Source organism: Chrysemys picta, chromosome 25 (genome assembly GCF_011386835.1).
Source record: "Chrysemys picta bellii isolate R12L10 chromosome 25, ASM1138683v2, whole genome shotgun sequence".
Lineage (NCBI taxonomy): Eukaryota > Metazoa > Chordata > Testudines > Emydidae > Chrysemys > Chrysemys picta.
The window spans coordinates 9,500,777-9,528,476 of NC_088815.1; the positions used below are offsets into that span (position 1 = coordinate 9,500,777).

Here is a 27,700-nt window from a genome sequence, read left to right on the forward strand (position 1 = left end):
TTCCCCCCACAACAGCTGCTACGGCAAGGAGCTGTCTATAGACCAGGAGTCAGCAACCTTGCAGAAGTGGTGTGCCGAGTCTTCATTTATTCACTCTGATTTAAGGTTTCGCGTGCCAGTCAAACATTGTAACGCTTTTAGAAGGTCTCTTTCTATAAATCTATAATATAGAACTAAACTATTGTTGTATGTAAAGTAAATAAGGTTTTAAAAATGTTTAAGAAGCTTCATTTAAAATTAAATTAAAATGCAGAGCCCCCCGGACCGGTGGCCAGGACCCAGGCAGTGTGAGTGCCACTGAAAATCAGCTCGCGTGCCGCCTTCGGCACACGTGCGGCAGGTTGCCTACCCCCGCTCTAGAGCATCACTAATATCAGCAAGTAGAGCTAAGTGATAAAACTCACAACCAATCACTCCCTTCCTTTCTCTTTGTGAGCTGGACCGTCTAGACTTGAATCATTCGCCTAGCAACTACCAGCACGTATTATGAACAAAGAATTAAATCGGCTGGTCAGTTTGCTATTTATGTAACTTAAGTCACAGAGTAAGCTGCGACAGTCAATTGTGACAGCTGCACTTGGTGAGTTCTATGGGCAAACACCCACCTCGGAAACTTGCTTTCAGTGACGTTGTAGCTACCGACTGGCTTTGGCTAACACTTGAGTGCGTGGCGCCAGAGTGTTTGCAGAGAACGGAAATGGGAGCTTCGCGGATGTGGGCAAATAAAAATGCAAACAGAAGTAGCAGACTGTGGTCTGGGGTTTTATTTCTCCTATTCGCGCCGAGGGCCCTGCTAGTGACTGGCCATATTGGGACCCAGAGCTATCAGTGATACGAAGGAGAGCAACAGACAGTCCTCTGGGCTATTAGCAATGGACGCCTAGTTCCCCTTCTTCAGGAGAGCTGGCTAAGGCTCATAGATTTTCCTACAACCTGTAGGTCTCAATAGATTTTTGAAAACGCCTCAGGGGGGTGCTTTTGGGAGCCCCAGTTACGGACCAAGCCCCATTGTGCTAGGCGCTGTTCAAACACAGACCAAAATGATGGTCCCTGCCCCAAAGATCTTACAATCCAAATATTTGCACACAAATGTGTCTACACGACACTGTTTGCTCTCTGCATCCCAATCCGGCAAAGCACTTGAGCAAGTGCTTAACTTTAAATGCTTCCTTAGTGTCACTGATTTCAACTTCAATGTGCCTAATTGCATTGCTGGATTGGGGTCTGGGTGGATTTCCTAGGCTTATGCTTCTGAGGGCCCACTCAACGTGCCCTTTGTTGCCCGTACCTCATACTCTTGGGATAATTTCAAGTTGTCGTTGGCTTTGAGATGCTCCGTGTGTTCTGCCAACTCAGAGATGGGGATTGGTGGGTGGTTGAGCATACCTAGCAGAAAAGACAGCGGGAGAAAAGAAATCTCATTTAATAATAATAATAATAAAAAAAAAACAATTGTCAATGTTGCATAATTTACAAGGGAAAAAATAAAAACAAGAAAAAAATTACAATGTGAGATCTGCAATGAAAGGAGGGACGTTAGAAGAGAGAAGATTCAGGGCTCGAAATTGTATCCTTGGAAGTAAAAAGGAAAATGAGAGCTTTCCCCCGTGATGGCCCCATTCTCAACATTTACCAAAAGAAAATAAAAAGGGAAAAACAAATCCAAAGAGCAGATGCTTGTTAGCGATTCCAGGAGTGGACTTGAAACGAGCAAACTCTGCCAAAGGAAACCTACGCAGCAAATGTCACAGCACTCGGCATGGTCGTAAACAAACACCAACTCAAAGACAGGGACAGGGCAGAATTCTTGCTGACCGATGATAATAGGGGGTGGGGAGGGGAGTGCAGATGGGAGAGAGGTGGGGAGGCTTTTCAAAGTTGTTGTTGTGGCTCTGCATGGGATAATAAACCCTTCTAAAGCTCACTGGGGAGCATATTGGCCTAGGGCATACATCGAGCTGCTGTCTCCCACAGATCAGAATGATGCACATTTAGCCGAGCTTTTGAGGACTGTTCTAAGTTCAGATTTGAAACACCCCAGGGCTGGGTCAGCTGCCCTTAATCCTGTCCAGCATAAAGGAAACGTTACATCATTCTGGGAACGCCTCTCTCCCCCCGCCCCAAATGCCAAGCACATGTTCAGTGCATCACTGTGAAGAGGCTCCTTCCACAGCATGGCTGGCCAGTGGCCATCTCCTCCCACTGCTCTTTCCTCTGGGTCATAGGATATCAGGGTTGGAAGGGACCTCAGGAGATCATCTAGACCAAGCCCCATGCTCAAAGCAGGACTAATCCCCAGACAGATTTTTACCCCAGTTCCCTAAATGGCCCCCTCAAGGATTGAACTCACAACCCTGGGTTTAGCAGGCCAATGCTCAAGCCACGGAGCTATCCCTCCCCCCATTTTTAAAGTGGAACAGCTTCAACAGGAAAGCCAGAGCAGCTCCCGTTGAAAGTCTGCTGCACTAACTGGCAGACCGAAGAATTGAACCAGGACTCCTAGCAGCTTAGGGGAGCACCCTAACCACTGCCCTATACCAGCTCTTAGCAATCCTGCAGAGACAAACACCTACACTACAGGCAGACTCCACGGGCCTGTTCCGGCGGTGCCACTCTCTGATCAAAGCGGCACCAGAAGGGGGCGCTTTTCACCCTTCCAGGAGGATGCCCCTTGCCCTCTCCAAACCTGGCACCTCATGGGCAGTTTGCCAGTCTGAAGCACCCCTAAGCCCCACTCCGCTGAGTTCTGGACGGCCTGGGTCTCTGAATGCAAAGGGAGCTCCCTCTGCATCAACATGGGCATGTCTGGCAAGAGCCATGAAAAGGGATCACACTGCACCCTTTCCTAGGACGTCTGGGTCTGAAGGAGGCTGTCCCAGCGGACTAATGAGACTGGTGGCGGGGCTCGGTCTGGAATTGGACTGACACTCATACTCATCTGCGCATCCTGCTTTGAGATTTGTAGCTAGGACGACTGGAGAAGGGAGAGCGGAAAAGGTGGTTGGGGGAGAGCGAACTCAGGAACAATCCCCACCACCCATCCCTTGCTCTCAAGCACTCAAATAGAAACCTGAGTGGAAAAGCTTTTTGTGCTCTGCTCATCTGCATCAAATCACCCTGGCCGAGACACCACAAAGGTACTGAGGCACCTAACTTCCACTGAGTGCAATGGGAGCGAGGCAATTCAATACCTGGGAAGATCTGGGCACTCGGTCTAGCAGCATCTCCACTCCGCTGCCTGCCAGCCAAGACACGGGCAACCTTTTGAGAAGCCACCGCATTGTCGTCCCCCCCGAATGGAAAGGGGAGATGGGGAGGTGGGAGCCATGGAGAATTTCGAGCCCCGTTGGTGGCGTGTGTGACAAAGTAAGTAGCGGCGGCAGCAGCATGGTCAGTTACTCTGAAAACTCAGCACAGAGATGGCAAAGCAAGCATGACAATCCTCAGTTTTACAGTGTGTTTTTCACCCCCAAGCCCACAGACTGGGTTCACCAGACAGAAGAGGGCTTGGCCCAAGATCGGTGCCCCGAGTCAGACGCCTTTGTTCCCAAACTATCTAATCATCCCTTCCGGAATTGGACAGCCAGGCAGAAAATGGGGACACGGAGAATAAAAAACAAAACAAAACCAGGAGGCAAAAGGTTTATGGAGGTTAAGCTGGACCAGTATGGCCTCTCAGGCCCAACGGGGTCAGGTTAGAACATTTCTCCTGGCTCGTGGAAGGAAGGGGTCATAGCCAGTGGGTTTCTAGTTTGCCTAATTCTCTACACACCTCTTGCTATCCTCAGACATGGGAGTCTCCTTCAGTTTCTGCAGCGTGGCCGTGTTACACCCCAGAGATAGCTGTGTTTCAGTGGTGGAAGCGAAGTGTTTCTTTCGTATACATCTAGCTCATAAAGAGCTTTGGGACCCTTTTGGCCAAGGGGCGGCCTCTCCATGTCTAGAAGAAGTGACGCACTACGCTAACATTATAACAAACATTCAGCACAGAACCCTTGCTTCCTCCTCCTGCCCTCTCTGAGGGTAAGAGGTAAGTGCTGCAGAGGGCCATAAACTTCTCTTGATCATTAGAGCAATTTGAGCCCTGTTCAGAACAACCACTGGCAACGTAATAAATTGTTTCCAGATCTGTACATGTTACCCCTCCCACGGACTTCCTCCCACCTGGGGCGGAAGGCAGCGAGGCAGGCAGCCAGCATATGGCCAGCTGTCACCACCTGAATCTGACTCTGCTGGGAGGAGCTACAGATTAGTAGCTGAAGTGCAATTAGAAACAGAGTCGTAAATTAAATCCCAAACAATAAATATACAGGTTTAAGAAACAAACAAACAGGAGCAAACGAAGCAAGAAAACCAGAGGCTCCCAGGCTAGTTGGTCCCAGTACGAGGTCTCTGTCCGTCCCATCATGCAGACGATGATGGGAAAGGCCCCATCCAAGATCTGCACCATGGAAGTCGCATTCTCCTTTAATGGATTTCAGGAGATGTTTCCTTTGCCAGAGCGCCAGCGAAAAAGCCTCAGGCATCTCAGGCTCCAGGCATCAGTGTGTCCCTGCACCCCACCCTTCACCCCCATTCGTAAACCAACAGCTGAGTGCGCCTGGGAACTGGCCTCTCTCCTGGTCTCTTAGGGCAGACATAAAGAACCCTTGGAATTGATCTGACATGGGGATAAGGAAACCAGGCTGGAATTCTCTGAAATGAGTAAACACTTTCCCGGCCAGGCTGCCAGGCACATCAGGGTTTCCCGTAAGATCCTGAAATGCACTGTGTCGAGAGGGAGAGGAAAGATATGGGTTTGGATTAAGCAACCAGCTGGTAATGTCATTTCGCAGAGGAGCACAGATGGGTTCATCTGGGACCACCCCTGTACCGAGAGGAGAGGGTCCTTTCAGCTCAGTGCCAACAATGGACGAAATTGTCGAGAGGCCTGTTCCAACCCCATCATCTAGGACTCCAAGCAAAGGCTTTAGAGCTGCATCTGCAGCTCCTACTGAAGTCAGTGTGTGTTGGAAGCACCTAGCCAAGGGGTAAGTAACTGCCTAACATGCCAAAAGGACGTAGGAGCCCGGATCCCAGCTTCTACCGGGTCAAAGTCTTAGAGCAGGTCTCATCTAGCATTTCAATCACTTGAGCGGCTCTAATCTTATCACTCCACTTTCTATGTACCAGCCAACGCCGCAGAAACGGCACCCGAACATCTGGTGCGGGCCACAGCCTGTTTATCTTCGCAAACTCCCTGCAGTTGGACGGTGCTTTTTGTGAAACCCAGCGGAGGTGCAGACCATAGAGAGAGGACAGTGCTTCCAGGTCAGCGCCAAGGAGCTGCCAGGTACCGGAAATGGCCTTTTCCCTAGTTTGTCATAAAAGGGGGTCGGTGCAGGTCTCTTACGAGGAGAGCGGAGGAGTATGGTCTATTGCTACAGTCTCCCCTTTACCCAGACAATGGAGCAACAAACACACACGCAGACCAGTGTACATAGAGTTGCTGTCTCCCACAGATCAGAATGATGCACATTTAGCCGAGCTTTTGAGGACTGTTCTAAGTTCAGACTTGAAACACCTTTAACACGGGAGTCTTGAAACCCAGATTTTTCTCCTGTGAAAGAACAAGACAGGCAGAGGGACGGATGGCGTCTCTTAAGTCAGCCACTAGGAGCTCCGTCCCTTTGTTACTGTCGCCACTACTGTCACTTTGACAAGGCCTGCGTTTGGTACTGTAAAACTGGAAGCGCGGTTCAGACAAACAGATGGCACAGGAGAGGGATGTGATGGCGAACGCCACAGGGACAAACAGAGAGTTCAGCGAAAAAAACAAAACAAAAAACGAAAGAAAAAAAAGACAAAAGAAACAAACCAACAAAAGGAAAAAAAAATGTAAACCAACAGGAACAAAAACACACAGGAACTAACTTTCAAAGTCAAACTCAGGGTCACTGAGAGGGCTGCTCAGACCAGAATCTGCAGAAAACAGTAAAAAATAAATAAATAAAAATACACTTTTTTTTTTTTTTTTTTTTTTTTAAATTTCATGCTAATCAAACGGAAAAAGCAACATAAATTTAAGAGGAAATGAAAAGTTAATTTTTTGTGCTGATTCGGTAGGGGCAGGGCCACTGAAAAGTGTTTTCTTTCCCCCAACCCCCTGTGTGTGCACCCCACCCCTCAGTCCCTCATTTGCTACTGTGGACAGCATGAAGATTCTCTGGAACACAGGGAGCCTTTATAGAGAACAGGACATGGGCCAGTCTTTGGGCCAGACTAGATTTTATTTTAGTGGCTTCACACCTGCAACCTGAGCCATGGATCTCTCCTCACCATCGACACACTGCAGGCTGGCGTCTTCAAAGGGGCACCCAACTCCCACGGAAATTCAGTGGGAGCTGGGTGCCTGACTCGTTCTTTGAAAATCCCCACCTGAATTATCGAATAAGTATTAAGATAAAGTCACCACCACCGAGCTCTCTTTGTGCAATGGTTCCCTAAGGGAAGGCTGGAAGCATCACCAGGGAACTTGACTAGATGACCTATTGAGGTCCATCCAGTCCTACGATTCTATGTCTGGGGCCATTTAAAACTACACTGCGCACATCCCTGAAGGACACACTAGAGACCAATCCTGCATTGGCCAACGGGGAACAGACTTGCTGGTCTACAATGATCCGAGATGGAAACGGCTTTCTGATCAAGCCAGCCCTCTGCAAGGGCAGGAAAGACTGCCACTAAAGAATACATCAGCTATTACACTGAGACCGACTAGCTTCTTCTGAGCTTGCTGGCTAGGGCCGAGATGGAAATGACTCCAGTCCGGAGCACTTCTCTCACGTGCTGGCCTCTGTTTGCAGATGGGGCCTAGCTCTGGATGTGCCAATCGATACCTAGGTGCTAGAATGCCTGGGGAAGTGGGCACCCTAAGCTCGATGCAAACTCCAGCCTCCTCTCGCTCCAGCTTCCTTCTTCCCTGGGGTAGAGGCACTGGTATGAATGGAGTTACCCTAGGGATGAATTCGCCCTCCCTGCCCAACAGGAGCTGCTCTGCTGAGTGTCCCATTTGCACCCGTCATAAAGCAAGTTTCCCCAGTGGGCACTTGGAAATGGTTCCTTTAACGCAACGTGAATTGCTGCGAGTTGCAGCTGGAGCTCCTCTGGGAAACTGCTTCTACAAAGGGTGGAAGGTCAGACAGTGCTGTAATAACCCAAGCTCTCCAAGCGACACTGGGCGCCATCCCCGCCTCTGAGATTCAGGCTGCAGGAGGATTTCAAGGGCACGTTGGACTCCCTGCACCATCAGAGAGGCAGCACTGAGGAGCGGTATCAGCCTGGGACCCATTGTGCTCTCAGCTGTACCGCTGAAAATCCAGAGTAACTCCACTGACTCCGTTGCAGTTACTTTGGATTGACACCAGTGTAACGCAGCAGAGTTTGGACCAGAGGCCACGACAACCGTGGCTGCTGCTGAACAGTCCCCAGGGGCTGCTTTGAACCTGTCTCCTTCGCTACCTAAGGAGATTCAGCCCTTACCCAACCACAAAGCTTGGGCTGCTGAGACGGACCATGGGGAAGGCGGCTCCCATCTCCTCGCTGTGGGAATCTGAACTGAGCACTGCCCTTGTGCTCAGCAGCAATCCTTGCCCTTTGATTAGCTACCAACTTCCCAGCTCCCCTTCCCCCCCCAAAAAACGGAGGCAATCCCAAGGACAGGGATGGGCGGGGGGAGCTGCAGAAACATTACTAACGAGCACAAAACAGCAAAAACGACAACCAGCCCCAAAAAGCACAACAAATTCCTTTCCAACTCCTCCTGCTCTGGGGACCCACCAGCCGAGCAGTGGACCAGCGTGCGGGCCTCGCTCTGTGCAGCGGTGCGGGTGCCCCTCTATGTGGGGAAGTGCCCGTGCTGGGTGCGTGTCGGTGGAGGCTTGCAGAAGTGCCATGCAGCCAGCTGACCCATGCACATGTGCGGAGGCCCGTAGGTGTAGACGGGTGGGTGCCTGGTGCCTCTCTGCGAGGTGGGTAGGTGTTTTACTACCTGGGGAAGAAGACCAGCAGGACCCCCTAAGAGGGTGCTTGCACGAACGACTGGTTGTCTTGCTTCTCCTGGTGACGGATTAATGTCTCCGCACGACGGAGCCGTTTCCGAAGAACTATTTTGGTGCATCGGCACGCCGTGCCCGTTACAGATGTGCTTGCACCGGTGCATTCTGGGAATCCTGTAGCTCCCATCCCTGGGGCCCTTGGGTAATTTCCAAATCTGAGGCCCCGCATTATGAGATGGAGTCAGGAGGACTGGCTAAGTCACGGCTGCCGATCTCACCCAGGCTGCACCAGTCCAGTTGGACCACAGATACAGTGGTCCCAGCCATTGCAGCCATCTGGTACAACCCATTCACAATGGCTGGAGTGGCTGTTGTGGGGGGACACAAGATGCTGCCACCCTGGAGGGCTCCACGCATGGATTTCTTGCAGCACTCTCGCTTAGCACAGACAGGGCACAAGAGCTCTCTCCGTTGTGTTTTTGGCTAGAGTTGGATCGCAGCAGAGGCAGCCTTAAAGCAGGCAGGAAGGGACTGGGGGATGGGCAGTCACACCACTTCTCTTTCCTAGGGGGAGAGGCTGGTTTGCAGCCAGTTACCTGGAGTCTGGAAGTTGATGCGTCTCATCTCCACCGGGTCCTTGGGGTGGTGAGGAGCGATCTCAGCGTTGTTCAGGAGACATTTCGTCCGCGGCTCGGAGTCTTTCCGTTTGCTTTTAAAAACCAAAGTAGAAAGCCGGTTGGTTTGGGGCCCTTTCTGCCTTTCTGACTGACTCGGGCAGGCCAGCAGCCGAGCATGGACCTGATGTCAGTGGGTGCCACTCTCATGCGAGGCTGAGACAAATGCAGCCATGACCTGAATGACTCACTGGCTCAGAAAATGGGTGCACGGCACAAAGAATGCGACTTGCACTCATGTGGCACTCAGCGGATGTGACGTTCTCCCAATGACCCTGCAAGCCAATACCAATGTCCTGGAAGCTACTCCATGGTACGTCGAGGGCTACGGCCACGAAGGCACCTGACAGGCTTTTGTATGACCAGGGGGCTTTACCTTCAACCCCACATGGGCGGCTTTTCTGCTACAGCCTCTTTTCAGCATCTCGCTTTGCAAGTTGCACACACTCACGAACCGACTCAGGCTAGGTCTACACTGGCATGTTCGTCGTTAAAACTTTTGTCGCTCAGGGGTGTAAAAAACACCCTCCCCCTGAAGGATCAAAGTTTGAACAATGAAATGCGCTGGTGTGGACAGCGCTTCGTCGGCAGGAGCCATGCTTCCGGCGATGACGCTACCGCCCCTCATTGGAGGTGGTTTTATTTCGTCACCGGGAGAGAGAGCTCTCCCGGCGATAAAGAGCGGCTACACAGCGCACTTACGATGGCGCAACTGCAGCCTAACGTACACTGGCAACTTCATTTACAGCACTGGTCATTTACCAAGCCTTATCTACACACAAAACGTACACTACTTTAATTAAACCGGAGCTAATCCCTGGGTGGATGCTCCAAGGTCTTGTCTACATGAAAGAGTTGCCCTGCTAAAGGTGTGATTTTAAACTGATTTAGTTTTGTTGGTGCCAAAGGCCGTGTGGACATGCTTAATTTGGTTTAGTTTAGATTGAATAGAAATCAGTTTAAGTCAAACTGAAATAAGACACTCTTAAATCGGAATATGCACGTCCACACTGTCTTTGGCACCAGTTTAGATATGTTATTTTAAAAACTGATAGACGTTAAACAGGCGCAACATTCTAGTCTAAACAAAGCCTACTTCATCTTAAGTGCCTTATTTTAGTTTAGCTTAATTTGTTCCTAATCCTGTTTGGACTTGTCTACACATAAACTTGCCCTGATTTAGTTAAACCAGTGCAAATGCCTGAAATGGACACTCCTATAGGTTTAAAACTATTTACATTGGTTTAGCAAATTTACAGGGGCAAACAAATCAATTGAACCCTGGTTTCTGTTGGTCTTGTCTTCGCTTAAAATGCTACAGCGAGCACAACTAGGCTGCTGCAGCACTTAAGTGTAGACACTACCTACGCTGACGGGAGAGAGTCTCCCCTTGGTGTAGGGGATCCACCTCCCTAAGAGGTGGTAGCTAGGTTGACAGAAGAATTCTTCCACTGACTAGCACTGTCTACACAGGGACTTAGGTGACTTTAATTTAACTGTGTGGATTTTTCACACCTGACTGACGTAGTTAAACTGACCTAATCTAGTGTACTCCAGGCCAAAATTGCACCAATGTAACTAAATCAGTTTAAAAATCCCATCTTTAGTTAAACCAGTGCAGCTGTGGGCGTAGACCAAGCCTAACTGACTTACACTAAGGCGAAATAAACCTGGTTTAAACCCAAATAAATGTGTCCACCCAGCTTTTTGCACACCTTTAACGACACTGGTTTCAAGTCACACCGGTGCAACTCTGCACGTAGACAAGTTCTGGTGTCGATCGAAGGATTTTAAGCCCCAGGAGCTGGAGTCTACAGGAGTGCCGGCAAAGCGCAGACTGTTCTACCCACGGCTCCGAGGCAGAAAGAAATGAGATTTGCTTCTCAGTCTATTTAGAAACGTTCTCTGCCTCGTTGCAAACTGAGAATCTCATGTATTATAGCCCAGGTCACTTCATGGACACCCCCCTTCCCAGTCTGCACTGCACAGAAACCCACCCCGGGCCCCATGCCTGCTGCAGCTACAATAATTACATACACAGAGGTGTGGAGTGTTGAATGCATTTTTAGTTGTCTTTTAAAGCCCGTAGTAGCTGGAGGCAATGCGATAAGCCCAGACTGTTCTACCTGGAGCACTGCTTGGGAATCATGGCACTTGAGGGGAGGATGGGGGGAGTGGGGGTGTCACTTAATTCTGGCTCCAGTCGGAAGCAGCGGTGAATGGTTCATGGCCAGGCCTGTGAGTTATTACTAGCGAAAATACTCCCAGCCTTGGAAATGGCTGGAAAGACTCCCAGAGTTTCAGGGAAAGGCAGCACAGAGCCATTGGACAGGGAGAGGACACATCCTCTGGCCCTGCGCTCGGCTGAGACTGTAACATGAGCGGGCGCATCTCTGCTCCATTAACCCAACATTTACTGTCACCCTCACTCTCCTCCAAACAGGATTTGGCTTTGGCTTGAAGAAGAGCCATCCTATCATGGACAGGCAGCTGGGCTTCCCTTCGCCCCCTCTGCCTTTCCGCTGGCACAAACATGTGCCTGTGAGATCTTGGTACCCGATGTCCTTTAGGACAGTGGGAGTGCCAAGGGCAGGAGATGAGTCATCATGGGGGCAGAGATCTCTGCCCCAAGACACAGCCAGTCCGGTGCGGTGGGGAACTACAGAGATGCCAAACCTGGTGCTCTTACCTGTCTGGCTTGCTGTCCGGGGAGCAGTAAGTGGAAGGAAGAAAAGACAAACGTTGGGGTTAGAATGGAGCGCGAACCCCCACGACACACACAGAAAGGCGAGAGCCCCAGCTCAGAGTGGCACCAACAGATGGCAGGAGGGGGACTCCTGAGTCCTCCGCCCCCAGAGTATTCAGACATTTCAAACCCAGTGGGGATATAGCAAAGGTACCCAAGAACATCCCCAAGGGCAAGGGCAGAAATCTCCAGGCAGATGAAAGAGAGCATGGCACAGCCTGGTTGGTAGAGCCCGCATGCTGGGTGCCCCTGCTACCAGCGTCACTACGTGACTTGTGCTGGCACAGTCGCCGTCATCCCCCCTTCCTTGGCTTTTTCCCCCCCTCTCTCCCAGTCCTTTTTCTCTGGCCATTCCCTCTCCTTTCTCCCACCCCGGCACTCTGCACATGGTCGGGCTGGGCCTGGGTGCTCCTGGAGCTGAGACAAGGGCCCTGGGAGCGGATACGCTCAGGTCGGGCTAGCAGCCGGCTGCTGGAACTTGCTGCTCTGTGCTCGTGCGGCTGGCTGCACGAGGGAAGGCGGGTGGCTTTCAAGGAGCCTCCCACAAACGCACGATGCACCCCCACTGCTCCTCTCTTCTGCATCCCCCCCTCCCGCCCCCCGCTGGAGAAGCAGCCTAATGCTCTGATCCGGGGGCTTGTGTGAAGAGCACCAGACCGAGAGCCCTGGAGGCCTCTCTTGACCCACACGCTGGAGAGGCTGTGGGCATCAGCGGAGCATTCCTCAGCCTAGCCCAATGTGAACATCTGTCCTCTACGAACTGGGCTGAGACCTGCCAAACTCATTTCATTGGAGGCCACTGAACTACCCCTACAGGGACCCGGCTTTAATGACTATGGCCCCGAGCTGGATTTGAACCAGGTGGATCCCATTACCAGTCCCTGAGCTGCCCATTCCCGCAGCATCTCCTTTCCCCAGCGCTTTGCTCTGTAGCTCTGAGCGGGGCCGTGCCCTCAGCCCAGCGACTCCGAGACAGAGCGTGCAAAGCTCTTGAGCACCTGGGAGCGGGCACAGATCTGGGCGAGGGGCCACCCTTACTTTTTGTAGAGCAGGATGGCGATGACGATGCAGATGATGAAGACCACGGCGAGGACTGGCCCGATGACCCATATCAAGCCCTCCTCTCCGTCGATGATTGGCTGCGGGTCGGGGTTGTCCAGCTGGATTGGGTCGGAGAAAGGACTAGCTGCGAATGTCTGGAAAACACAAAACATCATAAAACAGGATTCAGAAAGGGGTCTGGGCCTGGGAATAGCCACAGCTTCATTCCAGAAGAGAAGCCCCTATAAGGGAGATAGACCCACAAGCTTTGGGGCAGACACCAACCACTAACACATGGGGTTAAGAAGAAACTTCCTCTATGAGCAACTTTTTCCATAGCTGTCCAGTAGAGGGGTTCTTGCACCTGTCTCTGAAGGAACTGATGCTGTCCAACAGGATGCTAGATTAGGTGGACCAAGGAGACCCCACGTTCTCTTGAACGGCCAAGACTGGCTTAGCCCAAGGTCCATCTAGTCCAGTGGCTCCCAACCTGCGGCCCGTGGGCTGCTTGCTGCCCAATCAGCACACAGCTGCGGCCCATGTGACATCCTCAGGGCCATACAGGTAGTATTGGATGTGGACTATAATGGTAAATAGGCTGAGAACCAGTGATCTCGTCCCATAGCCGGTCTCCAACGCAATCCGCACCAGCTGCTTCAAAACCTGTTGTGCAGGCCTCCATTTCACACTATCCCAGCGGCCTCTCCCCGACGCTGCCTCCAATTCCTCACCTCACCCTCTGGGTTTGGCGCTCAGCCAGGATTACATGGACACGGGAGAGGGGGAAAGGAGTGAAGAGGGGATTAATACTCAGACACAGAATGACCTGGTGACTTCCCCCCACCCCCCAACCACCATCCCCCCGCTAAGTACACATTAACCAGCACAATTTTTCTCCCCTTCCCTCTCCTCAGCCTAGGCTGTGCTCCCAGTGCAGAACCACTGACACGCTCCACCCCAGAGGAGGCTGCCTGCCTTCTAGAGGAGCACTGTATGTTCATTCTATTAAGGATCTGGCTGGATGGAAAACGCTACCACACATAGTCTGTTACAGCAGAGCCCTCTTAGCCAAAAGCGTCTCATGTCTCCAGACAGGCCCCAATTCCATGGAAATGCCCTCCCTGCACGCAACTCAAGAGATCCGTATAATATCAAACACTTACTTAGCGCTTTCCTTTGTCAAAGCTTTACAAATGTTATGACACTCACTGACCATGAGGGAGGTATTATCACCCCCATTGTACAGATGCGGTAACTGAGGCACGGACGGTGACGGTAGCTGGGGCAGGATGACAACTCGCGGGTGGGTGGCACGTAGCTTTGGGCTCACTCCCCCAAAGCAAGCGGCTTTCCCTGAAATTCCCCCCCCCCCCCAGGGCATTTGAAGGAAGGGGCTGTTCCTGTCCACAGACACCGAGGATGGCTGCTGTTATTTCAGCCCATTGCTAGTGACTCTGCAGGACCCCGTCCTTAAAGCAGAAATTACCACAAGCAGGAGTAATCCGATTGGGAAATCCGTTCCCAGGCGTGTCAGCCTAATCCTTTAATATTAAATAGACAACTAAATATTTATTTCCATCCACCCCCGCTTTAAAAACGTGATTGCAATAACTTCTCGCTACAATTCCGCTGGGGGATTTAATGCGATGAAGTATTAGACTGTTTCCTATTTCGCAGCAGGAAAAAAGGCAGGTGAATATTAAAGCAATTGCTCTCAGAGGGTCAAATTCAGGCCTGTGCAGCGCCACTGAAATTCACTGGATTGCCAGGGATGTAGAGGAGGACCCAGAGCAGGCCAAACTGATTCTCTCGGTAAGGCACTCCCCACTCACGCTCCCCACATTGCTCTGAAAGCGGGACGCCTGCCTGGGTTTATTGCTCTGCTGGGGGGCGGGACACTTTCTGCAACAAGTTAGGGTCGGTCCTTGGGATCTTTGAACCCAGGGTATCTCTGAGCTGATATTTCAGTATCTTCCGGGTCTAGCCTCACATCCAGAGCAAAGTGTAGAGCCCTGCGTGGATACCAAGTTTGTATCTGCATCCGATCCGCAAACATGGTCCGCAGATACCTGCAAATTTGCAGGGCTCTACCCAAGTGTGAAAAACCACCTCCCAAAGCAGGCCTGTAAAACTGAAGGGCATCGCTACCTGGCCCTGCGTGTGAGTGCCTATTTCCACCACGGGTATGTGCACCTGCAAACAGCCCTGCTCACAAATTTTCCAGGTGGATTTTTTGGAAACCTTTTCAATATGTGCCTCCTGCCCCAAAAAGCCATTTTAAAATATTCTTGGAGGAATACGGCTCCCAAGCGCCATACAATGGTAAGTGCCGGGTCCCAGGCTGGTTTGCACCTGCAGCAGCCGGTTCCGGTCTGTAAGGGGACAGCGGGATCCCTAGTCTCTGCGAGAGACAGACAGCAGAGGAATGAGCGACACTTACCGCTTCCAAGTCCTGCAGCACCGCCAGGATGAAGAGGACGTATTTGTGTCCTGGCTCCAGGGCTTTGTTTTCGAAGTTGTCGTAGTGTTTCAGGTCCCCCAGGATGAAGTGGGAGGGCAGCGTGCGGAAATGGGCAGCGATGTATGGCTTGGGGTAATCCAGCTGCCGGGAATGACGGAGGCTCCGGCGCTGAAGTCTAGAAATGTCCTGGATCACCTGGGAAAGAGAAGAATGCAACGCTTGAGACCCAACTGCTCAGTGCACCAGGACCAGGAGGAAGGGAGGGAGAATTGAACTGTTCAGTGCGAACATATTAGCTCCGCTTGTTCTACGTGCTGTGGGGGATTCGCCCTGCTCCACTCTCTTTGCTTGGGGCTGATCTCTCCAGGAAAGGGGTCAATGGTGCATTACGCGTCACCCAGTCGGTTACTGCCATTTGCTCGTCTGCAGATGTGCCTCTCCCTACGATCGGAGCGGAGCTGACCGAGCGCTCACCTCTTCCAGGTCCATCTCCTCGGGGCTGCTCACGGAGTTCACGAACTGGCCCCCCCTCGATTTCTTTAAAGGCACCACCACGATGTAGTAAGCCCTGAGAGTCAGGAAGGAAAAGACAAGAGGGATGAGGCTGCCGGAAGGAATCTCACACAGCCCCTTTGGCACAGTCTCCGGAGCGGATATTTCCTAGGATGTTATTTTTTCTACCTGGCATCACCGTTCGTTATGGAAGGAGCCTGGCATGCTGCTGATGGGAAAGCACCTAAGCAATGCGATGATGATGGTGGTTATGTTAGCGTTGGTCCCACGCCACCTCTCCCATCCGCACCCCCACTCGCTGGCTGCAGGCGGAGGCCGCTTGCCGGCTGACACCCCGCATCCCTGACTTACACCATCATTGGCCCTGTGAGTGGAGGTCGGCCGTTTCCTCCTCTCCAAGGACCACACCCTCATGGCTGCCTCCCCACCCTCTGTGCATCACCGCAGGATCTGAGCGAGCACCGTGCAGCAAATGAACCAGCCCCCCACCCGCGACTCTGCATCGAATCGTTTTCCTGTGGGCGGCTGTCTCTTGGCTCACGCTACGGCAGAAGCCTTGGGTTTGTCCCTGGGATCCAACGTTCCCAGGTCACCAGGCCCCTCACGGCGTTGTGGATGGGGGAGGGAGAGCCAAAGCCAGTCATTCGCTCTTAGCCCCTAGCTTGGTGTAAAACACTAGCTAGTTTCCACCCTGGCACCAGGGGCCCTTTTATTTTTTCCCCACGGGTCCTTCCTTCCCTGGCAGGCCCGCCTCTGAAACCATCATTCCATCCCTCGTGTGGCTTCCGAGCAGGGGCAAGGGCTGCAGAGCAGACTCACGGAGGCTGGCACATCCCACTCTCGGGCCCTGGGCTGCGGGGGAAGTTGCAGTTCCTGTCAACTGTTCTAGGCAACTCTGCCTCGTTCGTATCATCGTGTGTACCCCGCTATTTAATATCGGTATCCTCACCGGAATCAAGGCCCCATAGGGCTGGGGGCTGCGCTATACCGGAGAGGTCTTGTCCCCAGATAGTTTACAAGCTAAGGGGGAGGTTTCCCAAAGCATAGATGGCCGTCTGTCTCTGGGGGGGGACCAAGGATGGATTATTATCCTCCTCGGGCAGACAAGTGACTTGCCCGAGGTCACACAGGGCGTCTCCGTGCCAGGGCCAGGAATCAAACCTGGGTCTCGTGAGTCCCAACCCAATGCCACCCTTCCTCCGAGCTTACAAGGGCTTGCGGTGCCGCAAGATGAATTGAACGGGACAGCGACCCCCTGGCAGATGAAGGAGGCTGCCTAATAAGGACACCAATCCTTCCCCGCCTACGTCACTAGCTTCAATCTGGGCCAGCAGTGATTGACAGCCATTGCTAACTCTCTGAGGGCTGTCTGCTGGTCCGTGGGGCAATGAGCCAGTGGTGCCCGCCTGCTCCTAGTGGGTAACTTTGCTGGTAGCCTCAATGGACAAGCCAAGGACTGAATGGGCCACAGAAGCTCAACGTTTCTCAGCCCAGGATGGCTCCTCCACACCACGGTTGAGGCACACTTGCAGGACAGCTAGCGGGGAGATGCTTGCTCTGCCCCCGTTCTGTGCACACTGCGGCCGCCTGCACGGCCCTGTGCGTTATGATCGACTGCCACTACGTTCACCGCAATAACAGGAACCTACTGGACAGGCACCGAGCTCTTCACATCCGGCAGGATCACCACCACGTTGCCATCCGCGTCGGCCTTGTGAGTCACCTCCGGCTTCTTGGTCAGCATGTCCGTGGTGGTCCAGGCCGCCACGTTCTGCTGCAGGCCGCCCATGCTGTTCCCCCGGTTCGTCAGGACAAAGTTGTAAAACGTGCGGGGCTTCAGATTGGTGATGAGCTTTTTGGTGGTGCGGCCGTCCACGTCGATGTTCAGCTCGTTGTACTGGATCTGAGCAAGGCCAGAGCACCCAAAGGAGTCAGCCTCCTCTAGGCAACAGCACACCGCAGAGGTCCTGCCCTCCCCAGCGCCCAGAGAGCACGCGGCACCAGGACTGCCCATGCACTTCAGCCTCTAACCCCGCCGCGCAACTGCCGCGTACGTGGGACGAGCGTCTGGGTGGGGAGCAACCGCGAAACTCCTTTGGCTTTCTATAGCGCCCTCCTCCGTAGGGTCTCGCAGCACTTTATAGGCATGGGATGAAGCCTCATGACTTCCCTGGGAAGCAGTATTCCCATTTTAGACATGGAGAAACTGAGGCACGGACCACAGAAGCGGCTTGCCCAAGGTGAGAGGGACTCAATAGCAGAGCTGGGAATGAAACCGATTCTCAACCGCACCGGTCACATCTATGAGACACCACTCCCTGCCTATGGTTGGGAACACAACTCAGCAGCACTGACTCTTAAGCTCCATGCTCTACCCACTAGCAGGGCCGCCCTGGGCGAGCGGGGGGGAAGGGGGAGGGCAAATGGGGCAATTTGCCCCAGGCCCTGCAGGGTTCCCACGAGCCCTGGCTGAGAATCCCTTCCCTGACTAGAGGCGCCTTTTTAATTTTTACTCACCTGGCAGCGGTCCGGGTCTTCGGCGGCACTTGGGCGGCGGGGGGCCCTTCAGTCGCTCTGGGTCTTCGGCGGCATTTCGGCGGCGGGTCCTTCAGTGCTGCCGAAGACGCGACGCGAGTGAAGGACCCTGCGCCGCCGCAGACTCGGAGCGCCGCCCGGTGAGTACAAGCGCCGCAGCGGGTGGCACCTTTTTTTATGTCCGCTCCCCCGCTTTGCCCCAGGCCCCCTGAATCCTCTGGGCAGCCCTGCCCACTGGACCATATTCCTCCCCCACCCTCCATAGCCGGGAACAGACTCTAAGAGTCCCAACTCTCAATCCCCAGCTCTATACTTCATTGCCGCTCAGACAAGTTTTTGAGGGCAGGGAGAAGAGGCTGTGTTCCAAAACACCACAAAAAGCCCCTGGCAGGTTCAGGTAGAGGTAATGGAGACGAGCATCCCACAGTCAGACTCCCCATGGGAGCAGAACCCCAAGCAGGAGATACGCTTCTCTCCAGGAGTGCCCATGGGAGCTGGTTTCAGGGGAGGAGGAGTGTTTAACCCTGAATATACCATCCCCAAATTCTACCCCCTGCTGCCCTACAGGCCCCGAGAGGCGGGCCACGGGGACAGGGTCCCCAGTCTCACTTGCCTTGTAGGGGATGGGAGAGTTGTAGTTCTCAGGGAACTCCCAGCTCAAAAGGACGGAGGTCTTCATCACCATCTTCACCTTGAAGTTTTTGGGTAAAACTGCTGGAAGAAAGTGCGGGGGTGGGGGGAGGGGAAGGAAGGGAAAGAATGGGGTAGGGGAGAGAGAGAGCGGAGGGGTTATCAGACACCGACAACAGGGGGCTGGCTGCACTGACGTAGGGAACAGAAGGACCTGCTCCCTCTTCCACACTCTGCTTGGGTTTTGCCAGAGTCCCATCCCTGACGCCCCTTCCCACGCCAAACCCTAGCCTAACCCAGGGGCAGGGTGGGGGAGGGTCTCTGCCCAAAGACATCCCACCTCCCCCCACCCCACCCAGCCTCCCTAAGCCAAACCCCCCCTGAAACGCTGGGCGCCTGAGCAGCTGCAGTGGAGAATAAGGCTCTGGATGTCTGAGCAGGCTGGGCTGAGGACAAGCCCCCGCCGGTTTTGCGTTTGGCATCTGGCTGAGTGGCGGCTTGCGAAAGCTGAAGAAAAGGCTCGTCCCACCTGTGAGAGAGGCTGGCCTGCCCCGGTGGCCAGTCAGGAGGGCGCCTGGACTTAACTTGGAAGGAAGCAGTAAAAGGGACTTACCTGGCGAAGGCAGAGAGGAGCGCGGGGCCCGTGCGTGAGACCAAGCGCTTTGCATTTACTCACCAGCCCGTCCTAGGCTGGCTGGACCGCCCCCGGCTCTCTGCCTCCCGGCGCCAGCCCCGGTTACAAGGAGAGAGAGGAGAAACCGGTAAGTCCTACCTTGGTCCAGTAGGAACGTCCGATACTGGACGGTCGGGCTGTATGGCCCGGGCCCTTTACTGGTGTGAGCCCGGATTTTAACGTCGTAGGCGGTGTTGGGTTTGAGGCCGTTGAGCGTGTATGAGTTCTCGGGGGAGGGGGACAGGTCTTTTTCCAAGGGGTTGCCAGGGGAACCGGCTTCCCGGTAGGCCACGGTGTACTTGACAATGGCTCCGTTCCTCTCGGCCAGCACGGGGGGCAGCCAGCTGAACTGGACCGACATGGAGGTGATGTTGCTCGCCTCAAGGATTTGGGGGTAACCTTGGGGGATGTCTTCGGGGATGGTCAGCTCCTGCACGGCCTCTTCCCCAAAGCCAGCCCGGCTTTTCACGGCCAGCTTGAAAACGTACGTGGCGCCCTTGTGGATGTTGGTGGCGGTGTACTTATCCTCCTGGGCCGTGAACTCCAAGGTGGATAGGGGGTCGATGTCCTGTCGACCGAACTGGAGCCGGTAGCCCATGACCTGGCCCTCGGCATCCAAGGGAGGCTCCCATTTCACCAGGAGAGAATTCTCCTGAGTCTGATGCACGGACAGGATGGGCTTCCCTGGAACTGGGAGAGAACAGAGAGAAGAGACAAGCTCAGTTCCGTGCCAGCTTTCCTCCTCGCACCAGGGATGGAGAAGCTGGGTGAAGGGGTCAGAGGGCAGAGCTATCTAACAAAGCGGGCACAAGGAAATCCTGGCTTCTCTTGTTGGCTCTGCTGCTCGCTTGCTGAGTGACTTGCCCAAGGCCACATGGACCAACTCTTTTGAGTGGCCGCTGATTTTTGGGTGCCCAGTTCAAGACATCTTCAGGCCTGAATTCAGCAGGGCCAGGCACCCCCAGCTGCCACCGACTCCCAGTTGCCATGAAAATCAGGCCCCAGGTGTCTTGAGTCAGGCTCCCAAAATCAGTGGCCACTTTCGAAAGAATTTACCTTGACTTCCCTGTGCCTTGGTGTCTGAAACGGGAACGTTAACGTTTGCCCACCTCGCAGGAAGCTTTGTGATGATGAATGGGTTAATGTTCAGACTGCATTTAGAGCCATATATTCCAAATCCAGGACGGACCACTGTGATCACGCAGACGATCCAATTCGATAACACCAGCCAGAAAACTTCCCCAGAATAATTCCTAGAACGGGTCGCTTAGGAAAACATCCCATCTCGATTTGAAAGCTGTCAGGGATGGAGAATCCACCCCAACCCTTGGTAAATTGTTCCAATGGTTAATTACTCTCGTGTAAAATTTACACTTGTTTCCGGTTTGAATTTGCCAGGTTTCAATTTAGGAAAGGAAACATACTATTGAAGTGCTAAGTACTACTCCAGAGTCAGATTTAGACATACAGTTGTGATATTTTAACTCCCTCTTGCTCCAAAATGTTCTGCAGGAAGGGTCCCATGGTGACTCAGGGCATGTCTTCTATCAGGGATCGATTTATCGCGTCTAGTGTAGACGCGATAAAATCGATCCCCGATCGCTCTGCTGTCGACTCCAGAACTCAACCGCGGCGAGAGGCGGAAGCAGAGTCGACGGGGGAGTGGCAGTGGTCAACTTGCCGCCATCCTCACGGCCAGGTAAGTTGACCTAAAATACGCTTAGGTCGACCCCCCCGCCCCGCCCCCCGTAGTGTAGACCTAGCCTCAGTGACACGACTTGGAACCGATCCCAGGAGCCCAACGTCCAGCCGCTGGCTGTAATCACTAGACATGACTGCCTCCCAGAGCTGAGAAGAGAGAACCCAGGAGTCCTGTCTCCCAGCCTCCTGCTATAGATACTAGACAACGCAACTCATGCAGAAAAACAGGGCAGGAACAGATTGGAGCGAGCAGGAAAGCGCAGAGTTGCTGAAGGTGAAGTAATGAAGGATGGGAAGGCTGCGTTTCTGGGCAGCCTGGGGTCCTTAACTGCAGGCACGAGGCCAGCCGAAGCGAGTTTGGCAGCCGTCTGATCACCCAGCTGGGAAGAGAAAGATGGGGGCAAACGGGGACTCGAAACAGACCCCAGGATATGGGTGAAGTGGAGGAGAGGAGAGTCTGTCTACTCAGTTCGGCTTCTTCCCTCCTGGACATCACAGGGACATTGTTCTCAGCCGGCTCCCTCCACAACCTGTCAGTTCTACTGAGTTTATGGGATATTGTCGGAGTTTGGTGATGCCTCTGCCTAACGAGCCCTGTCCCTGCCTGAATGCTAAATGAGCTAATGGCCAGGGTTTGATTACATATGCAGGCCCGGGGGTTACTGGAGCCGGAGTGGCGAGGGCATTAATTCCGGCAGCTCATGCGTCGTTTATACTCACTCCACTCTATTAAAGATCTAATTTCCTTCTCTCTCTCCCGGTTGAGGGAGCGGGGGAGGAGGAGGTAGAAGGGAAGGAAACGGGTTTCAGAGAAACACAAACCAGCTCTGAAATTAATGTGGCTGGGGGCATGCAGGTGAGGATGAGAAAGGTGCTCTGGGACTGGCTGGATCAGCCGATGCCTTTCTGCCCAATGATGCCTTGCAAGTGAGAGAGAGAGAGAGAGAGAGAGAGAGAGAGAGTGTGTGTGTGTGTGAGTGTGAGTGTGAGAGAGAGAGAGAGAGACACACACACACACACACACACACACACACACAGCACCAGGGAAGCCTGCTTGGTTGGAAGCAACAGCCCTGACATGTGAACACCCGGGCATGGGCTGCCTGGAACGAATGTTTTATTCATTTCAAACAACTGGAGAATGGCTGATGAATGCTGCTGGGAAAACCTCCTTTGGAAACACTTAAGAAACACAATGTTATTACAGAGAAAAACAATGCCATTATCTTTATGTCTCAGTTTTTATCACAAACATTATTATAATCAGCCAGGCCTGGAAATATTACATTTGCACCACAAATATAATTTGGAGCGGGGGGGGGAAGGAAGGGGAAAAAAAGTGTTTTATTTTGCAATTGGGTTGGACGCTAAAGGAGAAAATTGGATGTATTACAGTATTTAAATTCAGCCCCTAGCCCTGAATGATAAAGAAAGAAATCTCTCCTCTTGGAAGGTGTATTGACTCAACAGTGGAAAGGAGATAACGTTTCAGAGCCATTTGAAAGATTTTTTTTATTTATTTATTTTAAAGCTATTTCAAGTTGGGGGAAATTGAGTTTTGGGTAATAGCTGCTCTGCTGGAGAAAACAGATCTGGGTGACTTGATGCACCTCTGCTGCAAATTATAATGGGAGAGATGAGGAAAGACAACAAGACAGAGGGAATGAGTGACAAAGGACCGGGGGGAAGGCTACAGAAGAGAAAACAAAAAGGGAAGAGAGACCAGTGAAGAAGAGAGAGAAAGTGAGAGACACAGAGGAGGGAAAGAGGGAAATCTAGGCGGAGTGAGAGGATAAGGAGAAGAGAGATGGGCAAGGAAAGGGAAATGCTAGGAGGCGGTATGCCAGGCTGAACTAAAGTGGCACTGAAAGGAGTGAGATGCAGATGTTCAGGGGGTTTGCTGCTGGCGGCTGAAGGCGGATTTTGGTAAGCTCAGACAGCTGATAGGTAAGGTCCCCTGGGAATCAAAACTGAGGGGAAAAACAACTGAGGAGAGTTGGCAGTTTTTCAAAGGGACACTATCAAGGGCCCAAAAGCAAGCTATTCCACTGGGTAGGAAAGATAGAAAATGTGGCAAAAGACCACCTTGGCTTAACCATGAGATCTTGCATGATCTAAAAAATAAAAAGGAGTCATATAAACAATGGAAACTAGGACAGATTACGAAGGATGAATATAGGCAAACAACACAGGAATGCAGGGGCAAGATTAGAAAGGCAAAGGCACAAAATGAGCTCAAACTAGCTACAGGAATAAAGGGAAACAAGAAGACTTTTTATCAACACATTAGAAGCAAGAGGAAGACCAAGGATAGGCCCACTGCTCTGTGAGGAGCGAGAAACAGTAACAGGAAACTTGGAAATGGCAGAGATGCTTAATGACTTCTTTGTTTTGGTCTTCACCGAGAAGTCTGAAGGAATGGCTAACATAGCGAATGCTAATGGGAAGGGGGTAGGTTTAGAAGATAAAATAAAAAAAGAACAAGTTAAAAATCACTTAGAAAAGTTAGATGCTGCAAGTCACCAGGCCCTGATGAAATGCATCCTAGAATACTCAAGGAGCTAATAGAGGAGGTATCTGAGCCTCTAGCTATTATCTTTGGAAAATCATGGGAGACAGGAGAGATTCCAGAAGATTGGAAAAGGGCAAATATAGTGCCCATCTACAAAAAGGGAAATAAAAACAACCTAGGAAACTACAGACCAGTTAGTTTAACTTCTGTGCCAGGGAAGATAATGGAGCAAGTAATTAAGGAAATCATCTGCAAACACTTGGAAGGTGGTAAGGTGATAGGGAATAGCCAGCATGGATTTGTAAAGAACAAATCATGTCAAACCAATCTGATAACTTTCTTTGATAGGATAACAAGTCTTGTGGATAAGGGAGAAGCGGTGATGTGGTATACCTAGACTTTAGTAAGGCATTTGATACGGTCTCGCATGATATTCTTATCGATAAACTAGGCAAATACAACTTAGATGGGGCTACTATAAGGTGGGTGCATAACTGGCTGGATAACCGTACTCAGAGAGTAGTTATTAATGGTTCACAATCCTGCTGGAAAGGTATAACAAGTGGGGTTCCGCAAGGCTCTGTTTTGGGACCGGCTCTGTTCAATATCTTCATCAACGACTTAGATAGTGGCATAGAAAGTACGCTTATTACGTTTGCAGATGATTCCAAACTGGGAGGGATTGCAACTGCTTTGGAGGATAGGGTCATAATTCAAAATGATCTGGACAAATTGGAGAAATGGTCTGAGGTAAACAGGATGAAGTTTAACAAAGACAAATGCAAAGTGCTCCACTTAGGAAGGAACAATCAGTTTCACACATACAGAATGGGAAGAGACTGTCTAGGAAGGAGTGCGGCAGAAAGGGATCTAGGGGTTATAGTGGACTACAAGCTAAATATGAGTCAACAGTGTGATGCTGTTGCAAAAAAAGCAAACATGATTCTGGGATGCATTAACAGGCGTGTTGTGAGCAAGACACGAGAAGTCATTCTTCCACTCTACTCTGCGCTGGTTAGACCTCAACTGGAGTACTGTGTCCAGTTCTGGGCACCGCATTTCAAGAAAGATGTGGAGAAATTGGAGAGGGTCCAGAGAAGAGCAACAAGAATGATTAAAGGTCTAGAGTACATGACCTATGAAGGAAGGCTGAAAGAATTGGGTTTGTTTAGTTTGGAAAAGAGAAAACTGAGAGGAGACATGATAGCAGTTTTCAGGTATCTAAAAGGGTGTCATAAGGAGGAGGGAGAAAACTTGTTCATCTTAGCCTCTAAGGACAGAACAAGAAGCAATGGGCTTAAACTGCAGCAAGGGAGGTTTAGGTTGGACATTAGGAAAAAGTTCCTAACTGTCAGGGTGGTTAAACACTGGAATAAATTGCCTAGGGAGGTTGTGGAATCTCCATCGCTGGAGATATTTAAGAGTAGGTTAGATAAATGTCTTATCTGGGATGGTCTAGACAGTATTTGGTCCTGCTATGAGGGCAGGGGACTGGACTCAATGACCTTTCGAGGTCCCTTCCAGTCCTAGAATCTATAAGTTTGCTTAAGTGTCTGGAGGATTTGTCCTCTTCAGTACCAGGACCCTCCCCAACTGGGCAGGAAAGGCCACATTAAAGGGGAAAGGCTCCAATGCTCCAACCCCATGCTCACTGGAGAAAGAATGCATGGAAAGGGAGCCACAATGTTGGTTTCTGCCCTTCCCATTCCAGGCTGGGACGCCAGATTCCTGGCTGCATCGCTCCCTCCGCTGCGGCTCTGCGTTGGCTTTGTAGCCTTGGGGGCGCCCAGGTTAATGACGCCACATTTGACCAAGGGCCTTTGATCACTGGAGTGGCAGCTCACAACATTTCCAGGGGTGGCTGATGGCAGCTGACGCAGCTGCCCTGCACAGAGGGAGGCAGAGAATCCCTGAGCGGAGAAGAAAAGGAAGGGGAAGAAAAACCAGCAAGAAAAGAGAGAGACAAAGGAAGGAAATGAAAAGGGTAGAAAGCTGCTGCCTGAGAGGACTGAATGCGAGAACATGGTGGGCAGGGAACAAGATGAGCGGAGGGAAGACAGAGATAAATGCGATTCCATGATGATGCCTTGAGACACAAGGGGAAGGGGAAGTTTCAGAGGGTCAATTGCCGGTCTAGGCACAGCAGTTCCCCCTCCACCCCCCGCATAAAACCTTTCAAGTGCTGCAGAGCGGAGGTGAGCTGTAATAGCGGAGGAGGAACTGCAGATCCGCTCACCAGGGATGAAAGGTGGCGAAGGCACCCATTTCCCAGTGCAGCAGAAAGGTTCAGGGGAACGAGAGACAGATCCCTCAGTGGCTTTTGTCGTTCCTCTGCTCTGTCCCTGCCTCCTGGCCGTGACCCCGTTTCTCTGTGCTTGGACCGGGAGCAGCGCTGCCATAAGGAATAAGTCAAAGGGATGAAAGAATCGGGGTTTGGGAGGGCAGCTGCGTGGCAGCCAGAGCCTGGCTCCAGGAGATCAGTCTAGCAAAGGTCAATGCTGTCTGTTCTTCCTCTCCGCACTGACCCTGGCGCTGCTAGTACAGCCGTCAGAGACAACGCGATGGGGATGGAAGAGCGGGTGACCTCAGCTATCCCCATGTCTGTTCTATACCTCTGCTGTTTGCTAGTCTACATTCGCTGTGTGCTCTGCCCGGCCCAGGGGCCCAGCAACCGCTCGCCGCAAGACCGTGCTGAGGGTCCCAGTTGGAATCTGTTTCCCTAGGAGTGGGAGCACTTCAGACACTGCGTCCTTGGTACCGGGGGAGCTGGGCCAGGCCAGGCCAGTGCGCTGGGTCTGCAATGGGGATGATCGCTCTGGACAAAGCAGGGCCTGGCCCCTCCAAGCTGGAAGGATGGCTCGAGGGGAGCGTAGGTGGAGATTATCGTCAGGGCTCTGGGGACCGCTGGCCTCCCAGTGAGCACATACCTCACTCCAGGGCTGTGCCAGGAGAAGATTTGGGGACTTTTAGATCAACACCACTTGATCCTGTGTGAGACAGGATCTGACTTTCTCTTCCCATCTCAGCGCCCTACGTCTGCGGCTCCCTCCCGCCTCGACCACTCCAGCCTCTGGTTTTCTTGTCAGCTGACACTACAGTTTCCATCCCACTGCACTCGCAGCCTGAGAAGGAGCCGCTTTGAACTCCAGCAGGGCCACGGTGCCATCTCCTTCCAACCTCACCGGCTCCCATGCTGCTGCCAGGTTTGCTCAGCCCTCTGGCCAATTCTCCGCTGGGCCAGAGCCGCTGATCTCATAGGCAGCATGGAAAGGTGATCAATACCGCTCTGGCTCCAGCCTTTCCTCCGGGTAAACTTTACTCAAGTACTCACAACCACACCTCGGGCATCGGCAGGCCTTACAGACCCCGCTGATGGACATTGCCCTGTGCCCTGCCCAGAAGTCTACACCACACCTCCAGCACGGCACAAGCTGGACCAGGTTCGAGATTCCCTTTATCAGCAGGGTGGTTTGAGGAGGTGGCAGTCCTTAGTTGTATTGGGGATGGAGCATATGTAGTATAGGCCATTGGGAGGTGTAATGAGTTGGTTGTCTGCTGCATTGGGTGGGAGGATCTCCTCTTCAGGGGAGAACTGGGAGTTCTCTGGTTGAGATGACTGGGGGGTGTTATGCATTGGGAATGCTCTGCTTGGCTGTATTAAGGTGGGAGGTTCTCTGGGGTACAGGACTGGGGGTGTGGTGAGCTGAGGGTTCTCTGGGGCACTGGGGTAAGGAGGCTGTTTTTAGGGGGAATCAGGCGTTCAGTGCTGGATTGGGGAAATTGCTTCTCTGCATAACGAAGTTGGGAGACATGATGAGCTGCAGAGAGAGGAAAGAGTTTCTCCAATTCTGGGCCTGGGGGAGTGAGACGACTTCCAAAGGGGAGGGGTGGGGAAGGGGGAGAGCCTCTCACCTGCACCCTTAGTCGTGACCAGTTTGGGTTTGCTGCGGGCGCCGTCCCCTTTCATGGTGTAAGCCGCCACCGTGATGGAGTACGAGGTCTCGGGCTGGAGCCCAGCAATGATCATTTCCTGTTTGCAAGATCCGAGAGAGAGAGAGAGAGAGAGATTTTTGTTTTTTTAAACAAACGCTTGTTTCCTTGCAAGAGCCTCAGCCCTGTCCAGCATGCAGGAACGTTCACCGACACTGAAAACACAGGCAGTTCTAGGAAAACATTGA

The 27,700-nt window shown here is 52.3% G+C and overlaps 1 protein-coding gene across 12 annotated transcripts in view; it reads right to left on the reverse strand.

Annotated features, from left to right (window-relative positions):
- Positions 1 to 27,700, reverse strand: part of PTPRS (protein tyrosine phosphatase receptor type S) — a 253,032-nt gene that overhangs the window by 19,694 nt on the left and 205,638 nt on the right. For 8 of the 12 annotated variants that reach the window (XM_065578681.1, XM_065578674.1, XM_065578677.1 and 5 more), the window contains 10 exons: positions 27,435 to 27,552; positions 19,409 to 19,999; positions 18,620 to 18,717; positions 17,121 to 17,374; positions 15,433 to 15,526; positions 14,938 to 15,153; positions 12,495 to 12,652; positions 8,633 to 8,745; positions 5,914 to 5,961; positions 1,289 to 1,386 (listed from right to left, as the gene is read on the reverse strand). In XM_065578681.1, the coding sequence (XP_065434753.1) occupies positions 1,289 to 1,386; positions 5,914 to 5,961; positions 8,633 to 8,745; positions 12,495 to 12,652; positions 14,938 to 15,153; positions 15,433 to 15,526; positions 17,121 to 17,374; positions 18,620 to 18,717; positions 19,409 to 19,999; positions 27,435 to 27,552 (1,788 nt within the window). The remainder of the gene's footprint in view (positions 1 to 1,288; positions 1,387 to 5,913; positions 5,962 to 8,632; positions 8,746 to 12,494; positions 12,653 to 14,937; positions 15,154 to 15,432; positions 15,527 to 17,120; positions 17,375 to 18,619; positions 18,718 to 19,408; positions 20,000 to 27,434; positions 27,553 to 27,700) is intronic. The other 4 variants (XM_065578679.1, XM_024105738.3, XM_065578683.1 and 1 more) reach the window with 3 other exon arrangements.